This window comes from Schistocerca gregaria, chromosome 1 (assembly GCF_023897955.1).
Source record: "Schistocerca gregaria isolate iqSchGreg1 chromosome 1, iqSchGreg1.2, whole genome shotgun sequence".
In the NCBI taxonomy this organism is placed as follows: Eukaryota; Metazoa; Arthropoda; class Insecta; order Orthoptera; family Acrididae; genus Schistocerca; species Schistocerca gregaria.
This window is the reverse complement of record NC_064920.1, coordinates 219182335-219203972: the sequence shown is the minus strand read 5'-3', so window position 1 is coordinate 219203972 and position 21638 is coordinate 219182335. Positions and strand designations below refer to the sequence as shown.

At 34.6% G+C, this 21638-nt stretch overlaps 1 protein-coding gene across 4 annotated transcripts in view; it reads right to left on the bottom strand.

Moving 5' to 3' along the window:
* LOC126337707 (probable Rho GTPase-activating protein CG5521) overlaps window positions 1-21638 on the bottom strand; it is a 275478-nt gene that overhangs the window by 58272 nt on the left and 195568 nt on the right. For all 4 annotated transcript variants that reach the window (XM_050001492.1, XM_050001493.1, XM_050001495.1 and 1 more), the window contains 3 exons: window positions 4864-5077; window positions 3815-3972; window positions 851-1023 (listed from right to left, as the gene is read on the bottom strand). In XM_050001492.1, coding sequence (XP_049857449.1) covers window positions 851-1023; window positions 3815-3972; window positions 4864-5077 — 545 coding nt within the window. The remainder of the gene's footprint in view (window positions 1-850; window positions 1024-3814; window positions 3973-4863; window positions 5078-21638) is intronic.

Sequence of the window (21638 nt, the reverse complement as noted above, 5' to 3'; positions counted from 1 at the left end):
AAGTGCCTGTTCCGACATAAAAGGAAACTGTTCTTTTTTTCTTTTTTTTTTTTTTACATAAAACACACATCACCAACATCACAGAAGAAATTTAACAAAACAATTTAATACACAAGCACAAAGCTGTTCACTAATGTGTCTACCCAGTTAAATTTACATTCCATAATATATTACAGACATTTGAAAATGGCCTCAGACTGAAACTGGATACTAATTTAACTTACATGCATGGTGCATTAAAGGTAAAAACTATCAACCTATTGTGGCTAAAATGGTTTCTTCAATTAGACAATACATTGAGGCTGTGAACCCATACATGATGTGATGATTCTTAACTTTATGATTATTCTACATCTTTACTAACAACAACAGAAAAATCTCATTCCTATGAGCATAAATATCCTGTACAGTGAGAAAAGAGGAACTTTATTGTTGGGCAATAATATATCTTGTTGTCTTGTGGAGTACGATGGCTTGCAGTACCAAGGCATCACTGATATTAATTCCAGTAACATTAATGGTATAGGAATATGCTGCTGGCCACAAACATCATTACAGGACTAATTTCTGAATGCATCTCCACTGCATCCTATTCAGGAATTGTTCATGTTAACCTGTATAGCACTGACCATTACTATGCTAACAAGTTTGTTAGTAAAACTAACTGAAAACTAGTGAAGCTAATTTTGCATTTTGTGCATGGAGTGAATTAAATATACACAGCAATTTACATTGGCCAACAAGAATTACATAGACAAACAAATGTGGAAAAGCACTTAGCTGATGCATTTCACTCCCTTTAATGTAACATATTGGAGTATTGTGCTTAATGAGCACAGTCACAACTCACATGAGAGGCCTCTGCAAAAAATCCCTCTCAATATTTCTTTGGCCTAAGACACTAGTCATGCTCTCTTCTTCCAGTTCTCTAGTGAACTGTGGTGGTGGTGATGCTGGAATGTTCCGTGGGGTATCGAGGCTCTCGAGACATTCTGGACTAGTGTGCCCGAGATATTGTAGAAGCTGCAATGAAAAAGTCAAAAGCTTTACTTGATCAAATTCTCATTCATACCATAAGAACGTACTTTGTTAGTCTATCACTCACAATTGCTTCTCATAATTGTTGCTACTAAGCACAAGAAGACTATGATCAAATAATGGAAAATTCGGGACAGAATGTCAAAATATTATGAAAAGGAAAGTTTTGACTCACCATAGAGCGGAGATGCTGAGTCGTAGGTGGGCACAACAAAAAGACTGTCACAAATAAGCTTTCAGCCAATAAGGACTTCATCAAAAATAGAAAACACTCACAAATGCAACTATCACACACATATGACTGCAGTCTCTGGCGCCTGAAGCCACACTGTGATCAGCAGCACGAGTGCATGATGGGAATTGTGACAGCTTGTGAATAAGGTGGAGGCTGGGGCAGGGAGGGGGAGGGATAGTAAGGTAGAGGTGGCAGACACTGAAGTGCTGCTGGGGGGTATGCAAGGACAAGGTGGAGAGAGGGTAGAGCAGCTATGTGCAGCCATGAGGTTAGACAGAGGGCAAGGGAGAGGGGGGGGGGGGGGGTATCGGAAAAGGTGAGAAGTATAAAGATTGGGTGCGATGGTGGAATGAGGGTTATGTAGTGCTGGAATGGGAACAGGGAAGAGGCTGGATGGGTGAGGCCAATGACTAATGAAGGCTGAGGCCAGGAGGTTTACAGGAACGTAGGATATATTGCAGGGGAAGTTCCCACCTACGCAATTCAGAAAAGTAGTTGTTGGTGGGAAGGACAACAGAGTGGTCCACTTGTTTCTTTGCCAGAGTTTGTCGGTGGCCATTCATGTGAACAGACAGCTTGTTGGTCGTCATGCCCACATAGAATGTAACACAGTGGTTGCAGCTTAGCTTGTAGATCACATGACCGGTTTCACAGGTAGCCCTGCCTTTGATGTATAGGTGATGTTTGTGACCGGACTGGAGTAGATGGTGGTGGTGGTGGTGGTGGTGGGAAGATATATGGGATAGGTCTTGCACCTAGATCTATTACAGGGATGTGAGCCATGAGGTAAGGGGTTGGGTGCAGGGGTTGTGTAGGGATGGACGAGTATATTGTGTAGATTCAGTGGACAGCAGAATACTACTGTGGGAAGGTTGGAAAGGACAGTGGGCACGACATTTCTCATTTCAGGGCATGACAAGAGGTAGTTGAAATCCTGACAGAGAAGGTCACTCAGTTGCTCCAGTCCTGGGTGGTCTGTCTAACCTCCCGACCGCACATAGCTGCCCTACCTTTTCCCCTTCTCGTCCCTGCGTGCTCCCCAGCAACACTTATCTGTCTGCCACCTCTACCTTACTAACCCTACCCCTCCCTGCACTAGCCTGCTCCTCAGCCCCACTCAGCTGACACACTCATCATGCACTGGTATTGCTGTTCGCATTGTGGCTTCAGATACCAGAGACTGCAGTCATATGTGTGTGTGTGTGTGTGTGTGTGTGTGTGTGTGTGTGTGTGTGTGTGTGTGTGTGTGTGTGGTCTATTTTTGACAACGGCCTTACTGGTCGAAACCTTATTTGTGAGACAGTGTGTTTGTTGTGCTTATCTGCAACTCAGCATCTCCGCTGTATGGTGAGTAGCAACTTTCCTTTTCACAATACTGGCAGAAGAAGACCGTACAACAAACAAAATGAACTTTCAAACTTATATTGAAAATGAAAAAGAGAAAATCATATGTATGTAAAATGTACAGTTTTATGTTGAACAGGGAAGATGTCAGGTGGATGGATAAAAAGTTGAAAGCACAGTAATTATTTGCAGTGTCATACTCAAATTCCATTGAAGTCGTCAGGTTTCAAGGTTGGGGGAGTCACAATTAGTGGTTTCTGATTTTTGTGGCCGATCAATTGCAAATTCCTTTATCTGCACTTTTTTTCCTTTTTTTAGAGAACTAGAAACAAACTTCAAAGTCTTAAGATCACCACACACAGGAATTCAATGCTGAAATGTGTGTAGTTAATGTGGTATGCAAATGGAGAGTTTTACGCCAATGGACTAAAACCTAGTTCTGACCATCATAATTCCTCAGGCCTCCTAGAAAGATGACCAGTTTCCAGGCACATTATAATTTATTGACATTCTCTCTCATCTTCCATGATGACTTCTTGACAAAGTGAACTATGACTTCTGGTGAAATTGTTGAGGTGTTCCAGGTAAGACTCTAAAATGAGTCTCCATTATGCACAGGAGATTGGTTGAAGGAAAAAGTAAGCAGTAGTAGAATTATCATATGTACTGGAAAGATTGATATGACACTAAGGTTAATATGCCGGAGTAGAAAGAACAGCTAATGCTGTTTGTTTTCTGGTGTTGAGAGGGACTGTGACAAAAAGGCTGCCACATTGTCACTGTTCTCCTAACACATTGCTCTGTCGCATGGAGGAATAACGTGAAAATTTTCATGAAAGAATTGGCTGACATTATCGCACTAAATATTGTCACTGTAAGAAATAATTCTATCAGGATTAATAACGTAATCCCGTTGTCCAAACATTTTAATAATGTCACTGAAAGGTTTACATTTTTTCCAAAAATGAAAAATAAATCTTTAAGGTGTGTGCCAATTTCTTTTTCTATATTTTATAAATGATGAACAGTGATTCAAAATTAATTTGCAGCAGTCTATAGAAAAGTCAGCTGTAATCAGGATTAATTTCACCACAGTTTTAAAGTCCTCTGCAGCTTTTTCTTAACCTTTGCTACAATTAAATTTGACACTTTTTGAACTTTGGCTTCTCAACTTCAGTACTACATTCTGTCACTTACGTCATCCAAATTATCCATATCGTCAGCACCATCTTCCCAAGTAGGTAACTGATGAGGTGGACGGTGGCGTAAAGTGTGCTGTGGTGGAGAACTTATAACAAGACTAGACAACATTTCAGGATGAACTGAATTCCCCCACTGTGCACTGGATTCGGTACCTGCATAAACACAAACACAGTTTACAGAAATTGCTGCTAATGTAATATTTGAGGTATATTATCTTAGATGAAAGATTACTTCACACTGAACCTCATTGCATACCATCATCAAGGAGTACATGTTCTGCAGATAATTTGCCATAGTAACATTTTATCTCCACAATTATAATTCCAGATCACTATCTAACTTATATACTGTGTTAAATCTTCAGTGATCAACAGGTATTATACTTAATTATGCAAGACGTTGTAATAACAAAAAAGAAACAAAATGCAAATTTAAAAAAACTTAGACGAATCTGACTGGTATGATATGGCTAGATCTCTATAATGATACACAAGTTTCTTTCGGTTGACTGTAGTATTCTACTCACACAAATTCAGAAACTAGTCACACACACAAAAGATGTTTCATGTAATAAGAGAAACAAATAATAAAACTGGAACTTCATTTATTTTAAGAAATATATTAATCCTTATTGATTTTTTTAAGGAAACGATATCCTGCATCAAGATACATCACCAATCATAAAAACCAACCATAAATTAGTCAGCCTTTAATTTTCTTATGTCAAATGGATGGCTTTGGAATAAGGGCTTGAAGACAAGATCATCAGCAGTTACGTGGGTATATAATGAATAAAAACAGTTAAAACTGTTTCACAAAATTACATGTACATTAGAAACTTCCAGTCACATAAATGTAAACTTTTTATAGTCTGAAACATATTCAACTAACAAACATAAACAGACATTGAAAATAATATTTATGATGCAGACTGAAAAATTACTATGACTTTCTTCTCAAAAGAAATAAAAATAAGCTGAAGAACATGCACACAAACAACATCATAACTTTACAGCTATACGAAAATTATCTACTTCTCTTACCTTCCTCCACTATACTAAAATCTGCAGTCCTCTCATAATCTGGAGAGCAGTACAAGATTGACGCATCCCAGCTGGCCTTACCAGCAAGATCGCGTAAAATGACGCGCACCTGGGAGAGAGCAGTACGGAGGCCAGCCGTCACTCCACCACCAGGGACATCTAGAGTAGGAAGTTCGACCAGCGAGACTAGCAAACGGCTACTTAACACAAACAACTGAAAAACAACAATATTAATTATTGTAAGTAACAGAATTTTTGTTGGACAGTGTAGATTTTACCAATTAATCAATAAAGTATTTTACCCACATGGTGCCATGCAGCTAAAATAACAGGGCAAATCTAGTTATCTGCCACTTAGCTATCTCACCGGTTACTTACTACATCTACAAAATGTTGAAAATTCACAAGCATATTAACTAATAGTGTAAGAGAGTTAGTTTGAACCAATATGAACAACACACTTTCAAATAAAAGATGTTCTCATCCCAAGTGGTTGTCAAAGTAGTATGCTTTTTTATATTCCAGAAAATAATAAAATCTGAAAATATTTTTTCTGATAAAGGGTTTCAAGACTAACATTTCTAGACAAAACAAAAATCAGCTAACGCCAATCAGGTAACACGAGAAATCACAAAAGTTATATGAAACACCAAAAAATATCAACCAACTGTACAGAAGGTCATCATTCACTTTCAGTTGGATGGTGTTAGTGTGAGGAGCACATAGTCCTAATGTTAAAGTGTGGATGTGCAAGTATATTTAATACAACAATTTTTTAAAATTCTTTACTGTTCTTTAAATATATACTGTTATATTAATATGGCAAACTACAGTGTTTTTTTTTAACTAGATGTGGATTGGAACAGAATGCCGATCCTGGTGGAAATATGTATGAAGTACAAAGTACATTGCAGAGTACAAACAATGCTGCAAAGGAAAAGCACAGGCACTGCAATATAGTGTTTCATGCCAAGACACGGAAGTGATAATAATCACATCTCTCTTCCTGTGCGGGAATAACAGAAATGGGGAGAGAAAATGGTGTTTGCATCAGTCCTGGAGGCCAGCTTAGATGGCCGAGGTGGTTAAGGTGACAGCTGATGTAGAGTAGGAACTCTTGAGTTCAAATCCAGGTCCAACAAAAATTTTCATTGTCATTGTATAGCTGGAGTTTCATCATATTCACAATTGTGAATACATTTCTTGTATATAAATTTTATTAGTCTAAGAAGTGTTTTGAATGTTGTTTCAAATTAATAACACCAGAAAGCCTCAAAAATGACATGTATAACTATGCTGAAGGAAGGAAATAAACTTTTTAGTGAAATGGATATTTTCCTCACACTACTTATGTTCAACTGACATTGACCTATTGACACCAAATACAAATAATTTTTTTTAAATTATTACAAGAGAACATTTTTCTGGCTTTTGCAGCAATATACCTGTCTCAACTTTCATTAGGCATTTAGAAGAAAGGTCCACAAAGACTAGTTTCAGTCAATCTTCTGGAATAGGATTACAGAGGAAGCAATCAACACCAAGTTTAAAAATTAAGACTGGAATCCAGAAATACATTGATCGTTGCCAGCTGCTGGGACACTCTCAAGACATGTAGAGCACGAGATCACAGAGTGTGATTTTAGATCAAGATTTTGACCATTTATAACTTTAATACAGTAAACAGAAATAAGACAAATGTGTATTTTGTAATAACCCAACATGATTTTAATTTTTAAGTCCTCAATGTTTAACTGTTACCTAGGCAACATATATATTTATTTAAAATTCCAAATAGAAGAATAAGTTTTCCCCCTAACTGTCTATTAAAAAGAATTTTACGGACATCCTTTCCCCATAAAATTTCCGTTTCTGTCCTTAATGGGTTTGTTGTGGGTTAAATACCAGGCGCATGACAGCAGTTTGTTGTTATGTGTACTTACACTCCTGGCCACTGAGTTCAGGTTTAAGTACTCTTGACAATATCAAGCACTAGCTGGCAGTACTTAATGCCATTCCACACTTTGGCGGTGTTCTAGTTGATACAAGTGGTTCCTTTTTGTAGTCACATTGTTTTTCATTCTTTTAGTATTACATGAAATATACATTAAAAGTTCAAACAAAATATTCTACACAATACAATTACATTTGAAGTATTATTACTCCATACTAAGTTTATGGGTGGTATAGGTTACAACCACTATAAATACTTTTCCTGTCTTTGAACCTTCTTGCCTTTGGCAGAATGTAGATCATAGCTTACAAATTAAAAATATGAACTGTCAATGTTATGAAATTTTGTATACTTCCGTGTAACAGCCAAACTCATCCACATATGAATATGAGAAAACTAACAACTGAGAAGTGTGAAGTGTTATCACTACATAACTCAAGCACACTTTCAGGTGATATCCTAATGCATCCAAATAAGTGTACTGCAATTACTAATGAAACAAGTGATAGCAATAAACATGAAAGTGTGAAGTGTGATGGCAGCTAACATCATAAAACAATGCTCCAACACAACAGACAGTGAAAGATAGTGTCAACAGATGACAACAGAACCAAGAATCCATCAAGTAAAAGGTACAGTGCTTTTCTCTAAATGGACAGCTATGGCAAGAGATTTACAATGTAATAATACCGACTTTCAAGCAACATGATTAGCAAAACCAGATGCAAGTATGAAAAGTTTTACCACTGTCAACCTACAGGAAAAGATGAAAGCAAAAATAATTATGCCATGTGTATAGTTCGTGTCAATGATATCACAAGTGACAAGGCACAAAAATTGCCTGAAGAAATTGTTAGAAGTTAATAAATCCTAGAAAACAATAGTTACGATACCAGCTAATACACAATTTTCACATGTAAAAAAAAATTCATCAAGAAAATACAAAAAAAAATCAATATTATAATGAAAAAGATGGGTACTTCATTCGGAAAATGTGGAACAGTGCACAAGCTTATTGCACAAATCCGCTAAGTGCAGATTTTGTCATTTTTGGTTTTTGTTTGAATTCTGTATTAGAAAATGAATATCTTTCATCTGGAGAAACCAGTTAAATGCAGTTCTTGCTACGAGAAGTTAAACAGATGTGGCAGAAATCTGTTATGTGCATAACTGAATATTTTATACAGCAAAAATCATTTAGGTGTTCTTAAATGATTTTTCCTGCACTTCATTGATAGGCTTGTTGAAATTATTTGAACAACAATTCATCACATGCACTTAATGGATTTCAGCAGAAAATGGTATGCAATATAATAGAGACAAATTTTATAAGTAGATTGAGGTATGCGTATTTTTATTAGCTTCAGCTACGATAAAAGTGATTTAAAGTTAGTCTACAGCAATATTACACTACATAAACAGTGGGTCATAAATTTTATTGTTCCTTACTTGAAAGATATCAAAGACAAATTTTGTTGTGAAAAGGATAGTTGCTACTCACCACATAGCAGAGATGCTGAGTCGCAGGAGGAAAAAAATAACATTCTGGGTTTGTGTATGTGTGTGTGTGTGTGTGTGTGTGTGTGTGTGTGTGTGTGTGTGTGTGTGTGTATCACCTATTTTTGACAAAGGCTTTGTTGGACAAAAGCTTATTGTGTTACAGTCTTTTCATTGTGCCTATCTGCTATTCAGCACCCCCGCTATATGGCTTTTCAATAATACTGTTACAGTCTATGCTGGATTTTCCATTGTAAATATACATTTTGTTAGCAGATGGTGGTAAATCTGTGTTTAGTATTATTCTCAACAGCCCACATCAATGCTGGTGATTCACTGCTGGCCTCTAATAATAACACATTACCTCAACAATATGACATCAGTATTAGTGTTGCTTATTTGCAATTGATGTGCATGAATATCTAAACATGTACTCAAGCAAAAGCTGCAGAGATCTCATTGAGTGCAGTGGCCTCATGCCAGTTGCCTACAGTCTGTGTAATTCTAAAAATGTTTTCAAGAATCACCCTGCTTATGCCATTGACCAAGAAAAGGCTGCCTAAAGAAGATGAAAAGAGCAGGTAAGCAACAAAATTATACTCTACACATGAACTTAATTCTTACGATACTCTGAAATTTTAAAACACAGGGAGTAATTTTATTTCATATTTTTATTTTAAGGAACAGAATTTAAATCTCTAAGTGCATCTACTGGAAGCAAAGCAGGTAATAGAAGCAGAGAGTACAATGGAATCCCCAAACAGACAAATGGCGCAAGATAAACCAATGCAGAAACTGTATCAGGTGAGCCCTGGGGGAAGTACTTTTAGTTGCTGAAGACAATGGTCTTGACTCTGATTGTTCTGTCAAGGATCCTGACTATGAACCAGGTTCCGATGATATACACAGTGCAGACCTCACAATTAATGAAATCAGTTCTGTAAAACAGAGTAACAGTGGTAAACAAAATGGTATAGAGTGATCCCAAAGATGGAAGAAGAATAGAATTAAAAAGTATAAAACTGAATCTTTAACCAAAGCTATTTAACTGCAAAAAATTTAGATACAACTACAACAAAAATTCCTCACATGAAATGAGGTACTCCTTTTCTAGAGGCTTCTGGGACTGTGATTATACAAGACAGAAATATTTTATTCTTGGTAACTCCAGCAGAAAAACGAAATACTGAGCCGCCACTGACGTAAGATACGGATTCTAAGATTTACTACTTAAATAAAGACAATGAAAAAGTCAGCATATGTAAGATTTCTTAATTAAAACTTTATCTATTTCAGCTGCTGTAACTGATACTGTATGGAAAGGGAAAGATGAAAGTCTACTTTTCATAGGAAGCGACAAGAGAGGCAAAAGATTTGTACATAATAAAACTAAACCAGATGATATGCAGATAAGTTTTCTACAATGGAGTCCCACTACTCAAGGGAAACCACAAAACGATTATTCTTAAACCCCAAAATAAGTAGATCTAAAAGGTACAGTCTGTGCAAGGAAGAATGTAAGGATTTCAAATCAGCTTGGTCATGGGACACTTACCAGAAGGGATGAGAAGGAAACACTCATCCTGTCTGGTAAGTCTCCTCTGACCTGGGTTTCTGGGTGACTTTTCCTAACCCTACCTCTTTTCCTAAACCTCTCCAGTTCCTTTCCCTTCACCTCTCTTCCTTTCCCTTCAACCCATCTGCCGGAAGGAGGAGCCATTGGCTCCAAAGCTTGCATAGGTAAAACCATTTTTATGTGTGTGTTGTCCTGCTGCCACTTGGTGTGTAGTATTTTTGTCTATCCAATCAAATCATATTGTCAGAAACTGGTTAATTTCTTTGTTATAGCATCAGCTGTTTTCTTTGTGTCAACTTACTACTGTTTCATAACTACAACCACATAAATTCAGCACCTACGAGAGTTACTATGGATCACAGAAATGCACTGACCATGTTCTGACAAAACATAACAAAGGGGAAAGTAAAAATAACCACCTCAAAAAACTGCATATCTGACCGCAAGGTCCTTACTATGAGAACTAATGTAGAAAATTTACTTAACAAAAAGTGATATGTTTATACATAAAACAATTAATTATAGTAAAGTTCAGAAGCGATTAGGGAATGAAACGTGAAGCAATATACAACACAGCTTATCTAACTGATGAATGGGACAATTTCTATGCACACGCTATTCAATAAAACTTTAACGAACCACGCCCTTCATTAAAAGAACTAACTAAAGCTATTAATCATGAAACTGAGCTAGTCGGAATGGCCGAGCGGTTCTAGACACTACAGTCTGGAACCGCGCGACCGCTATGGTCGCAGGTTCGAATCCTGCCTCGGGCATGGATTTGTGTGATGTCCTTAGGTTAGTTAGGTTTAATTTGTTCTAAGTTCTAGGGGATTGATGACCTCAGAAGTTAAGTCCCATAGTGCTCAGAGCCATTTGAGCCATGAAACTTGAGTATTTCCCTCCTGAAATAATTGAAATGAGAGATAACATAAAAGATTGTCACATATTCTTTATAACAATAGAGACTTAATTAAAATATTTTTAACAGATCACAAGCTACTCAGAAACATGTACAGAGATTCCTTGACTAATCTTAAAGCTCAGAAATACAACTGTCAAGTCCAGCTGTGTTAGTAAAACAGTCTGGAGAATAATGTGTAAAGAGTGAGGGAAACAGCAGTATCATGAACACACCAGAATAAGGTTAAAATAAAATGATCAAATAATAAATGACCCAAAAGAAGTGTAAGAAAAAGATCAGTACAACTGGTACAAGTGAAATGTACGACTGGCCACCCAGTTTTAATGAGCAGCAGCAACTTTTAAACATGAAATTTTGAACAATAATGGAAATTTATGTACAGAAAAAATAGGTAAAATACGGGAAATCCACACCTTACAAGAAAAAGGGCAAGTGTTCGAAAGTTTAAGGTCATATAATTTAACTAAATTAGAAAAATGTGGGCTGAGAGGAGCAGCCTTACAACTGCTCAGCTTCTATTTGAAAAGACAGGAAACCATGCTTTAATGTAACTTACAAAAAGAATGAATAGCTTCTAACAACTACATTAACCTACAGGATACTTTAAAGTGGTTTGCCTAAAGGAAGTATATTACGATATTTTCTGTTCCTTGTGTATGTTAAAAGCTGAAAGCTTTAAGTTATGTGGATGACACATCCTTTACCATCTAGGACAATGATAAGCAAATCGCTGCCTTCAGCAGTAAAACCAGTTACTGCAAATAAGGTACTTTAAATAAAGGAACAGTGGAATGCAATGACTACTTTTCTGGAATCTAACTATAAATGTTACTCCATTTACACTTCCATTGGAAGTTAGCTACATAAATATGAATTTCTGAATATAATTGTGGATGAACATCTGTCATGGAAAGAACATAAGTAGTATATTCATCAGAGTTCTGGACCAAAGAGCATTTTCAAGTAAAAATTATAGGCTGCAAACCTACAATTTTAATTTCACTGTTTTTCTCAACCAGAAAAATCTCATTTGCCAATATTGAAGAAAAAGAAACTCTTATTTTCTCATTTAAAAATTTTCAAATCTAATAAATTTTATTCTTTATGAACAAAAACCAAAAATCTCAAACTTAGATTTTAACAAAAATTGTTTCCATGAATTAAAAAAATCAAATTTCATTGTATATAAATGCAACAAAAACAAAACAAACAACGAGCATAGAAAATTATAGTACAGGAAACTGATTAAGTTGTAAGGGTTTACAAAATTACTGTAAAGAAAATGGTATTCAAATGTAACAAGAAGAAGATCTGTTGTAATTTATCGATTATTTTAATAGGAAAGAAATGTTATTAAGAGGTTAGAAAATTACAGTAAAGGGAAGTGTGGATTGAGCTATAGACATTTAGAAAATCACTGTAAAGAATATGGTTATTCAAATGTAACTACAGAAGATCTGTTGGAATTTGTTGATTATTTTAAAAGGATATTAAATGACTAAAAAATAATAGGAAATAAATGACTAAAGAAATAAAGAAGATAGAACTAAAACATAAACCTTTAAAAGAACTTTGATCAATTGCTAAAGTAGAAAATCTGAAGAATTATTCTAAACTTAAGAAACAAAAATTAATCAATCTTATTGCAAAGAGAATATTAATAACGATAATGAATTAAAAGAAGACTAAGAGAACTTCATCACAGTTAAAAAAAAAAAAAAGTTACTCTAGGCTTAGAAAACTCAATTGATCTTATTAAAAGCCTGAAGTTAAAATTAATAATAAAACTGCATGAGAGTTTCAAAATGGCATCTGTAGGTGATATACGTTACAAACAATTTGCCGTCATTAAATTTGTCACTGCAGAGAAAGAAAGGCAGTACAGTGGAGCTCCATGATTTGTAGTGGTCGGGAAGAGCATCCACGGCTGTCACACCTGACAGCCCTGACCTAGCTCCCTTGTACTACCACTTGTTTTGGCCTTTACAGGATACCATTCATGGAAGAAATGCTCAGGACAATGAGGAGGTGATTCACACAGTGAAGCACTGGTTCCGCTACCAGGACAAGGATTGGTACTTCCAGGGGATACACACTCTTGTTTAGCAGTGGCAGAAGGCCATAAAATGGGATGGAGATAACATGGAAAATAGGGTGAGTAGAGAAAACATCATTCTTTCGTGTGCGTAATTCTCATTATGTTCAATAAAGAACTGATGGGGGGGGGGGAGGGGGGGGGAAGTGGTGCATTACTTTCTGGGCAACCCTTGTACTTAAAATATCAGATGGTTGTGGAAATTTTTATATTTTAGATGTTGATTTAGAATATCCAAGAAAATTACATGATTTACATAAAGAATTAGCTCTAGCACCTGAAGGAGGAAATAAATTATTAACAGCTTTAAATAATAAAGAAAAATATGTTTTACACAAAAAAATCAATGTTTAAATCTTGGATTCAAGTTAAAGAAAATTCATAGAATTTTACCATTTGAACAATTAGATTGGTTGGAGAAATGTGTTGATTTTCATATGGTAATGAGAAAAAAAGGCATCTAATGATTTTGGAAAATATTCCTACAAGTTGAGTAATTCAGTGTTTTGGAAGAACAATGGAAAATATTAGAAACAGACAAAATATTAAAATAATATCACATCCAAGAAAATATATGAATTACATTTCAAAACCAAATTATGAACATACTACTGTACTTTCACAAAATTTAGTTGCAGTTCATACAAAGAAAATTATAATAATGATAAAAAAACCAATTTATATTGGTATGAGAATTGTAGATATTTCAAAAATAAAAATGTACGACTTTCACTACAATGTTATGAAACCAAAATATGGTGAAAATATTGATTGAACTTATATGGATACTGATTCTTTCATTTATAATATAAGAGCTGAAGATTTCTATAAAGATATGAATTTCATGATAATCGAATTTAATACAAGTGATTATCCATATGATAATATTTTGTGAATTTCCGCAAGTAAATAAAGTTCTAAGAAAACTGAGAGATGAAAATTGTGTACAAATTATGTTAGACCATGTTAGTTTACGATCAAAAATGTATGCTTATAAAGTTGGTGAAAAACAAGAGAAAGAATCCAAAAGAGTTAAGGAACCTGTTATGAAAAATGAAATTTGTTTCGATGATTATAAAAAAATGTTTAATTAACAAAAATAAAACAATATAGAACAATGAATTTGATTAGACCATTTGCACATGAATTATATACAACTGAATGTAATGATATCATTTTAAGTTGTGATGATGATAAACATGTGTTACAAAATGGAATTAATACATTACCATATGGTCATTAAAAGATAAATCCAAATTAAATAAAAGATGATAAAAATTATTTCTTACATGAATTAAACAGTTGCACACAAGATCACATAAAAAATAAAAATATTAATTATTTTTAATGTTCTTTCATGATACTGTAATTTTTTGATGTCTTTTCAAATAAAATTTACAAACAAAATTTCCCCAAAAACATTCAACTTTTCGACAATCTTTCTTATTTTTTTATATTTTAAAACTAATATTTCATCTTTTGAATGATCACAGTTATGAATATATTTAGCAGAATTTTTAACTTCCTTTCCACAATTCTCACGAACGTATGTTATAATATGCCAATTATGAAGTAGTTCTTTTTGTTTCTTTCTTTTACAATCTTTACAACCTAATTTGAAGGCAAATTAAATCTTGTTATTTTAATTTCTTTATGAATTTCTTGATTACATAACGGACAAATCATTTTATTTTCGCTTTTGATTTACAAGGATTCTTTGATTTGGTGCGCGAGACCAAACAGCGAAGTCATCAGTCTCATCGGATTAGGGAAGGATGGGGAGGAAGTAGGCCATGCCCATTCAGAGGAACAATCCCGACATTTGCCTGAAGCAATCTGAGGAAATTACGGAAAACCTAAATTAGGATGTCCGGACACAGAATTGAACTGTTGTCCTCCTGAATGTGAGTCCAGTGTGCTAACCACTGCACCACCTTGCTCGATCCATTCGGTCCATTTATATGGGAAAAAAATTAATGAAATAAAAAAAGTAAAAATATATTCTATCTTTTCATATGTAAATGGAGTTGCTTGTGGATTTAAAAAATAATAAACTTATTTTAAGTAGCAAACGAGTTTTAATAATTACTGATGAAAAACTAAACAATGGCTTAGCGGTAAAAGTGTTTGTGATATTTTGGAACATTTGATTCTAGAAAAGCTTTCAATGATAATGTTAAAAGTAAATATATAAAAAGTATAAAGAACTGAATTGTATCAAAAAGTTAACATAACATTCAGATAAAATTTTATTAATGAACCTGGTTTGTATTCTTTAGTTACGAAATCTGAAATGCCTTTAGCAGAAAATATTCATGACTGAGGTTCTGAAGAAGTTTTAACACCCATTAGAAAACATGGCAAATATATAATGAAAGAAAAAACAACTTGAAAATCGAATTTTCCCTCTACAGTAGAGTGTGCACTGACATGAAACTTCCTGACAGATTAAAACTGTGTGCTGGACCAAGACTTGAACTCGGGATCTTTGCCTTTCGTGGGCATGTGCTCTACCATCTGAATTACCCATGCACGACTCAAGACCCATCCTTACAGCTTCAATTGTGCCAGTACCTCGTCTCCTACATTCCAAACTTCGCAGAAAGTGTTCTGCGAAACTTTCAGAACTAGCACTCCTGGAAGAAAGGATATTGCAGAGACATGGCTTAGCCACAGACTGGGGGATGTTTCCCGAATGAGATTTTCACTCTGCAGCAGAGTGTACACGGATATGAAACGTCCTGACAGATTAAAACTGCGTGCCGGACCGAGACTTGAACTCGGGACCTTTGCCTTTTGCGGGCAAATGCTCTACCATGGTTCACAGAAGAGTTTCTGTGAAGTTTGGAATGTAGGAGACGAGGTACTGGCAGAATTGAAGCCATGAGGACGGGTCGTGAGTCGTGCTTGGATAGCTCAGATGGTAGAGAACTTGCCTGTGAAAGGCAAAGGTCACAAGTTCGAGTCTTGGCCCAGCACACAGTTTTAATCTGTCAGGAAGTTTCAAAAAATAACTCACTTGGAAAATTTAAGAAAGATCAAAGATGGAATAATAAACCAAATAAATGAAAAAATAAATACATTATTACCACTTTCTGTTCCTCAATTAAGTGATCAAAATGTAAGACCAACTTTTCTTATTTTAAGATTACATGATTTTTAATTGTGAATATTATGTTATTCGAAGACAATTAAAAATCAGAAATAGACATCTAAATTGTGAAGAATTTTTAAGAATTAATTATGTTCTAAATTCAGTAAATTTATATCAACAAATGAATGAACAGGCTTGCCACAAGTTTCCCGAAGTGAAATTCCCCGATTTCCAGACAAGTTTTAGTATTTTTCCCTAACAAATTTTGAGATCTCAAGGGTAAGTAAAGACAAAAGCTGACCAAAAAAGTAAGGACTTCTGTATTTCTCCCCTGTGTGAGCAAAAATCTTATGTACTAACACCAATATCTTTCATAATGAAATGCTTTTAGATGAAGAAAGCAAGCCCAATGGTATGTGTGTTTCTTTGACACCACTGTTGTTATTTTATTTCAATAAAAAAAAAAAAACACATTTGTTGACAAAAACATGCATTTCCTTGAACTTGCAAGGCAGATTTAAAATACCTTCACTGTTGTCATAAATAACACTAGAAAAATGTAGGCCTCTTGAAAGAAGAGTATAAGGCAGGGAAGAGTTGTGTAAGCCAACTCTATAGGTGACCACCAATAAAATTTTGATTCTACTATGTTCGTTAGTGTTGGTTTTAACCCAGTTTATTTTTTTTATTTTATTTTATTTTTTTTTACACGTACTGTTTGATTTTTCTTTCGAGAAATCTATGAGTACATAGTGTATATGCTGCCAGTGATTGCCACAATTTTCTTCTTCTTATCATCCATACTTTCCAATATATAAATTACATTCGAAGTGCCAAAATGTACCAGAATAAATGTGTTGTTGTGGTTTTCAGTCTGAGACTGGTTTGATGCAGCTCTCCATGCTACTCTATCCTGTGCAAGCCTCATCATCTCCCAGTACCCACTACAACCTACATCCTTCTGAATCAGCGTAGTGTAGTCATCTCTTGGTCTCCCTCTACGAATTTTACCCTCCACGCTGCCCTCCAATACTAAATTGGTGATCCCTTGATGCCTCAGAACATGTCCTACCAACCGATCCCTTCTTCTGGTCAAGTTAACCCTGCAGTCACCTGACCAGAAGTCTTGTTCCTCCTGCCACCGAACTTCACTAATTCCCACTATATCTAACTTTAACCTATCCATTTCCCTTTTTAAATTTTCTAACCTACCTGCCCGATTAAGTGATCTGACATTCGACGCTCCGATCCGTAGAACGCCAGTTTTCTTTCTTCTGAAAACGACACCCTCTTGAGTAGTACCCGCCCGGAGATCCGAATGGGGGACTATTTTACCTCCGGAATATTTTACCCAAGAGGACGGCATCATCATTTAATCATACAGTAAAGCTGCATGCTCTCGGGAAAAATTACGGCCGTAGTTTCCCCTTGCTTTCAGCCGTTCGCAGTACCAGCACAGCAAGGCCGTTTTGGTTAATGTTACAAGGCCAGATCAGTCAATCATCCAGACTGTTGCCCCTGCAACTACTGAAATGGCTGCTGCCCCTCTTCAGGAACCACACGTTTGTCTGGCCTCTCAACAGATACCAAATAAAACGTCTATAAAACACTACACTGTACAATGTACTTGAATTCCAATGTCCGCGGTCCTGGGTCATTGGATAAGCCACAAAAATCCACTGCATTATGCCACACACAAACAGACCTGAGCCTGTGGGCAGATCAGTGAGACTAGGATCTGACAGGCAGGGCTTGCACATTAGAGAGAAACGATGGGCTTCAGATCGGCAGGCCCGATCCTTGGAGATACCCACTATAATGGCCTGTGGTTTTGGTCCATCACGGAAGTCCATGCATGTGGCCAGTTATTCACGTGCCACAGAAAACATTTTGATGAAATGAGACTGCAGTGATCAACCCATGCACCAAATAACTTACATAAATGCTCTGAAATCAGTACTAATGAGGATATGTAGCAATTCACATGATCGGTGAGTTGCAGAAAGGCACACAGAAAAGACAATCACACTCTCACAACTAAATTTTGGCTACAGCCTTTGCCAGACCACAAGACCACACTCACATTCACACAATCACGCAGACACAATTCATGCAAACATGAATGTCATCTCTGGCAGCTGCAGCTACAGTCTCTCAGAATCAGATCCAAACAAAATCACTGCTCACACCTCTGTGCCTCTCATTGGCAGCTGCTAGGCTAGTGGGAAGTAGTGGAGGCAGCACTGACTCAAGCTGAGGGGAGTGGTAGGAAGGGGAGTAGCAGTAGGGATGAGGAAGCAGGGAAGCGGTGCACGTACATAGCTGCGCCCAGGCAGTGACGATGCATGACATTTCAGTAAACAAACCATTCCATCTATTGAGACAAAAACAAAATTTTCCAGGTTGTTTTCAAATTTCCCTGATTTCTCTGACATGTTTGAAAGTCCTTGACTGCCAGAACTTGGGGCAACCCTGAAGAAAATTTAAGAATTGTTTGCCACCGTAATTATTTCAACTTTGGTTGAGTATTCACCAGAATAATTGCATGAAAATATAAATAAACTACAAAACATTTCTTACAATATAAAACTAAATTTCCAAGTACTTTTTTTGTAAGCAAATTTTAAATAGATTCATAAGAATTTTTATATGCATCTAATAAATAAAATTCATTAAACCCATTAACTCAAATTTAAAATCCTCAAATGATTTTGACATTACATCTTTTTTGTTAAACCTTATTTTAATATTAAGATAAAGAAGAAACAATAACCACAATGTTTTAAGCTTTGTAAATAAACCACATTTATGGATAAATTTTTCATTAACATTTTAAAAAATTACATTACTTTTATTCACCCAACTGTTGTATGAATTATGGAAAACTAATCATTTAACATATCCTTTATCACCTTTCTTATTTAAAACTTTTTTGACCAAATACACATCTGGAAAATTCATTTTCAATAGGTCTTGATAATAAAAATTTCTTTTCATTTTTCCGTCATTTGAATTTTTCAGTTCATATACGATTAGATTAAAATGAATAACATTTTCAATTTCAAAAATTTCTGTTGACCAATTTTCTGTGTATCCTTTTTCAAAACTTTGTTTAAGTTTACTAATTCTAACTTCATCACCAATTTTATATTTACGTAAAGTATCAAGCAAATTTGTTATGTAAACAGTTTCCAATAAGATTTATTCAGTTTCTTTATTTATATCTTTTGGTCACATTTTTATTGTTTGTGTTTTGTGTTGCTATATTCAGCATTTAATTTAGAAACTAAGTCAACCCATTTGTAATTGCCTTGAAGAGCAAATTTCTTCCAATCCCCCCCCCCCCCCTCACCCTAATGTTCTATTAAATCGTTCAACAATAAATGCTTTTAATTCACTAAAAATTGAAAAATGATTAATGTTAATGTTAATTTTTTACATTAATTATTGAAATTGTTTATTATAAAATTCATTACCATAATCTGTTCACAAAGTTTTTGGTTTTCTTGAATCGAATATTTTTTCAACTGTATTTTTACCCGTTTTATTTTTATTTGGAACTGCCCAAGCAAATGTTGAAAAAAACATCTATAGCTGTTAATAAATATTTGTATCCATTATTTTCGAAATTCCTTTCAGATTACCCAACTTCATTTCAACTAAATCATATCACCATAAATCATCAACTCCAAAAGAAATTACATTTTTTCTTTTAACATTCCAATTTGTTCATCTAATCCATTAATAATTTGTTCACAAATATTTAGACTTTCACCTACAATTTTTTAACATATTTACTCTTTTTAGTTTTACAAATTTTTGGTTCAGTAGGTAATTCATCAATCATAAAAATGCCATGAAAATGATTAATTTTGAATTATTTAACTAATTCTTTTATTTCTAAATTAGATAAAATATTAATATTTTTCGATTATTTCTTTGCAGCTATTTTACTCCTTTTCCTTTCTTTTCCATTTCCAAATTATGTCTTTTTTGTTCTTCTAATTCTTTATCACTTTTTTGTTACCTATAACTCAATCTGCAATTGCTGCAGTTCCACCACCAAGTGAACCAAGTGACAATCCTTTTCACAACAATATAGTTAATGAAACAAACAAATAACCCCCAATTTTACTCTTTCCTTCTTTTCTGAACATCAGTTAAAATGGTCAACAATATTTAAATGCTCACTAATGTGTTTAAGTTTAATGATATTGGTTTACTTTTGCCACTAGGTAGCAAATCGAAAAGTTTTTCATTTACATAGATTAAAAAGCAACATCCATTTTTATCAACATTCAAACCCATTCCTAAGTTTTGTTTTCCATACATAATCTCTGCAGTTACAGAAATTTATGTTGATCAATGTAGATTGAAAAATTTATTTTTTCGAAAAATCCAAATGTACATATAAAGGTAGATAAAATTTTAAACACAATTGTTATTGAAATTATATATGGACAAAGAAGTTTGTGCTGGTAAAGATTTAGGATTTAATAATCATATTATTGAAGCTAACAAAAAAACTGTTGCTAAAGATTTTAGTAAAATTATTCCCTTTGAGTTAATATAAATTTTAATTTGGCTGATGGAATTTTTGTTAAACATAATCATCATTTTCATAGAGAAACTAATATTATTGTTTCATTTAAAAATAAATTTTGAATTTGATGATACAATTATTTATGAAGCAAATCAGCCTACAACAATTCCAATTTCTTATATAATTCAAAATTTCGAAATAACAATAACTGATAAAATGATAATTTGACTTCACTGATTCTTATGTAATAGTTGCTTTAGAAATGGAATTAATGAATTTTTTCCTTAATAATGAACCAAATCAAAAGTTATCAATTATACTCATTTCCAGTTAATGAGAAAACAAAAAAATAATTTAAATCTTCCTGACAAGGAAACTGAAATTAATATTAGTCTTTGTTGGATTACCCCTAATTTTTAACAACTTTATATGACTTTTGATGTTCACAGAGATGGAACTGATTGTTCTACACATGGTGGTAAAAATTTAAATGTCGTGTGACTAGGGCCACCCCTTGGGTAGACCATTTGCTGGGTGCAAATCTTTCCATTTGACGTCACTTCAGAGACTTGCACATCAATACATAAAATTTTAAATTATTTTATAATTATGTTTTAAAATTAAAAAAGGAAATAATATTTTAACTAGAATCAAACATTACTTCATTTCTTCTTCTGCAACTCTTATTTGATCCCTTCCTCCCTTTCAAATGGATTAAATATGGAAGGATATATCCTTACCAATGGAAAATCTAAAACTAAACAAAATGATGCTCTTTTTCCATTAGAATTATTTAGTGGATTTTTAAAAGATTATAAAGAAATTTTGTTTGAAGATGATTTAACTGTGACTTTTACTTCAAGTTCAAGAAATATGAACCAGAATATTCACTTGAAGTAGAACAAGAAAGACTTAAAAACCCAAAATTCCTATTTCTTTCTTCAAACTTCAAACAATTTAATTTCGGGAGAGAAGTGTGCTGACCCCAGGCCCCTCCTATCAGCATTCTCCACTGAGGATGACATGGCGGTCGGATGGTCCCGGTAGGCCACTCGTGGCCTGAAGACGGAGTACAAGGAAAAAGGAATCTT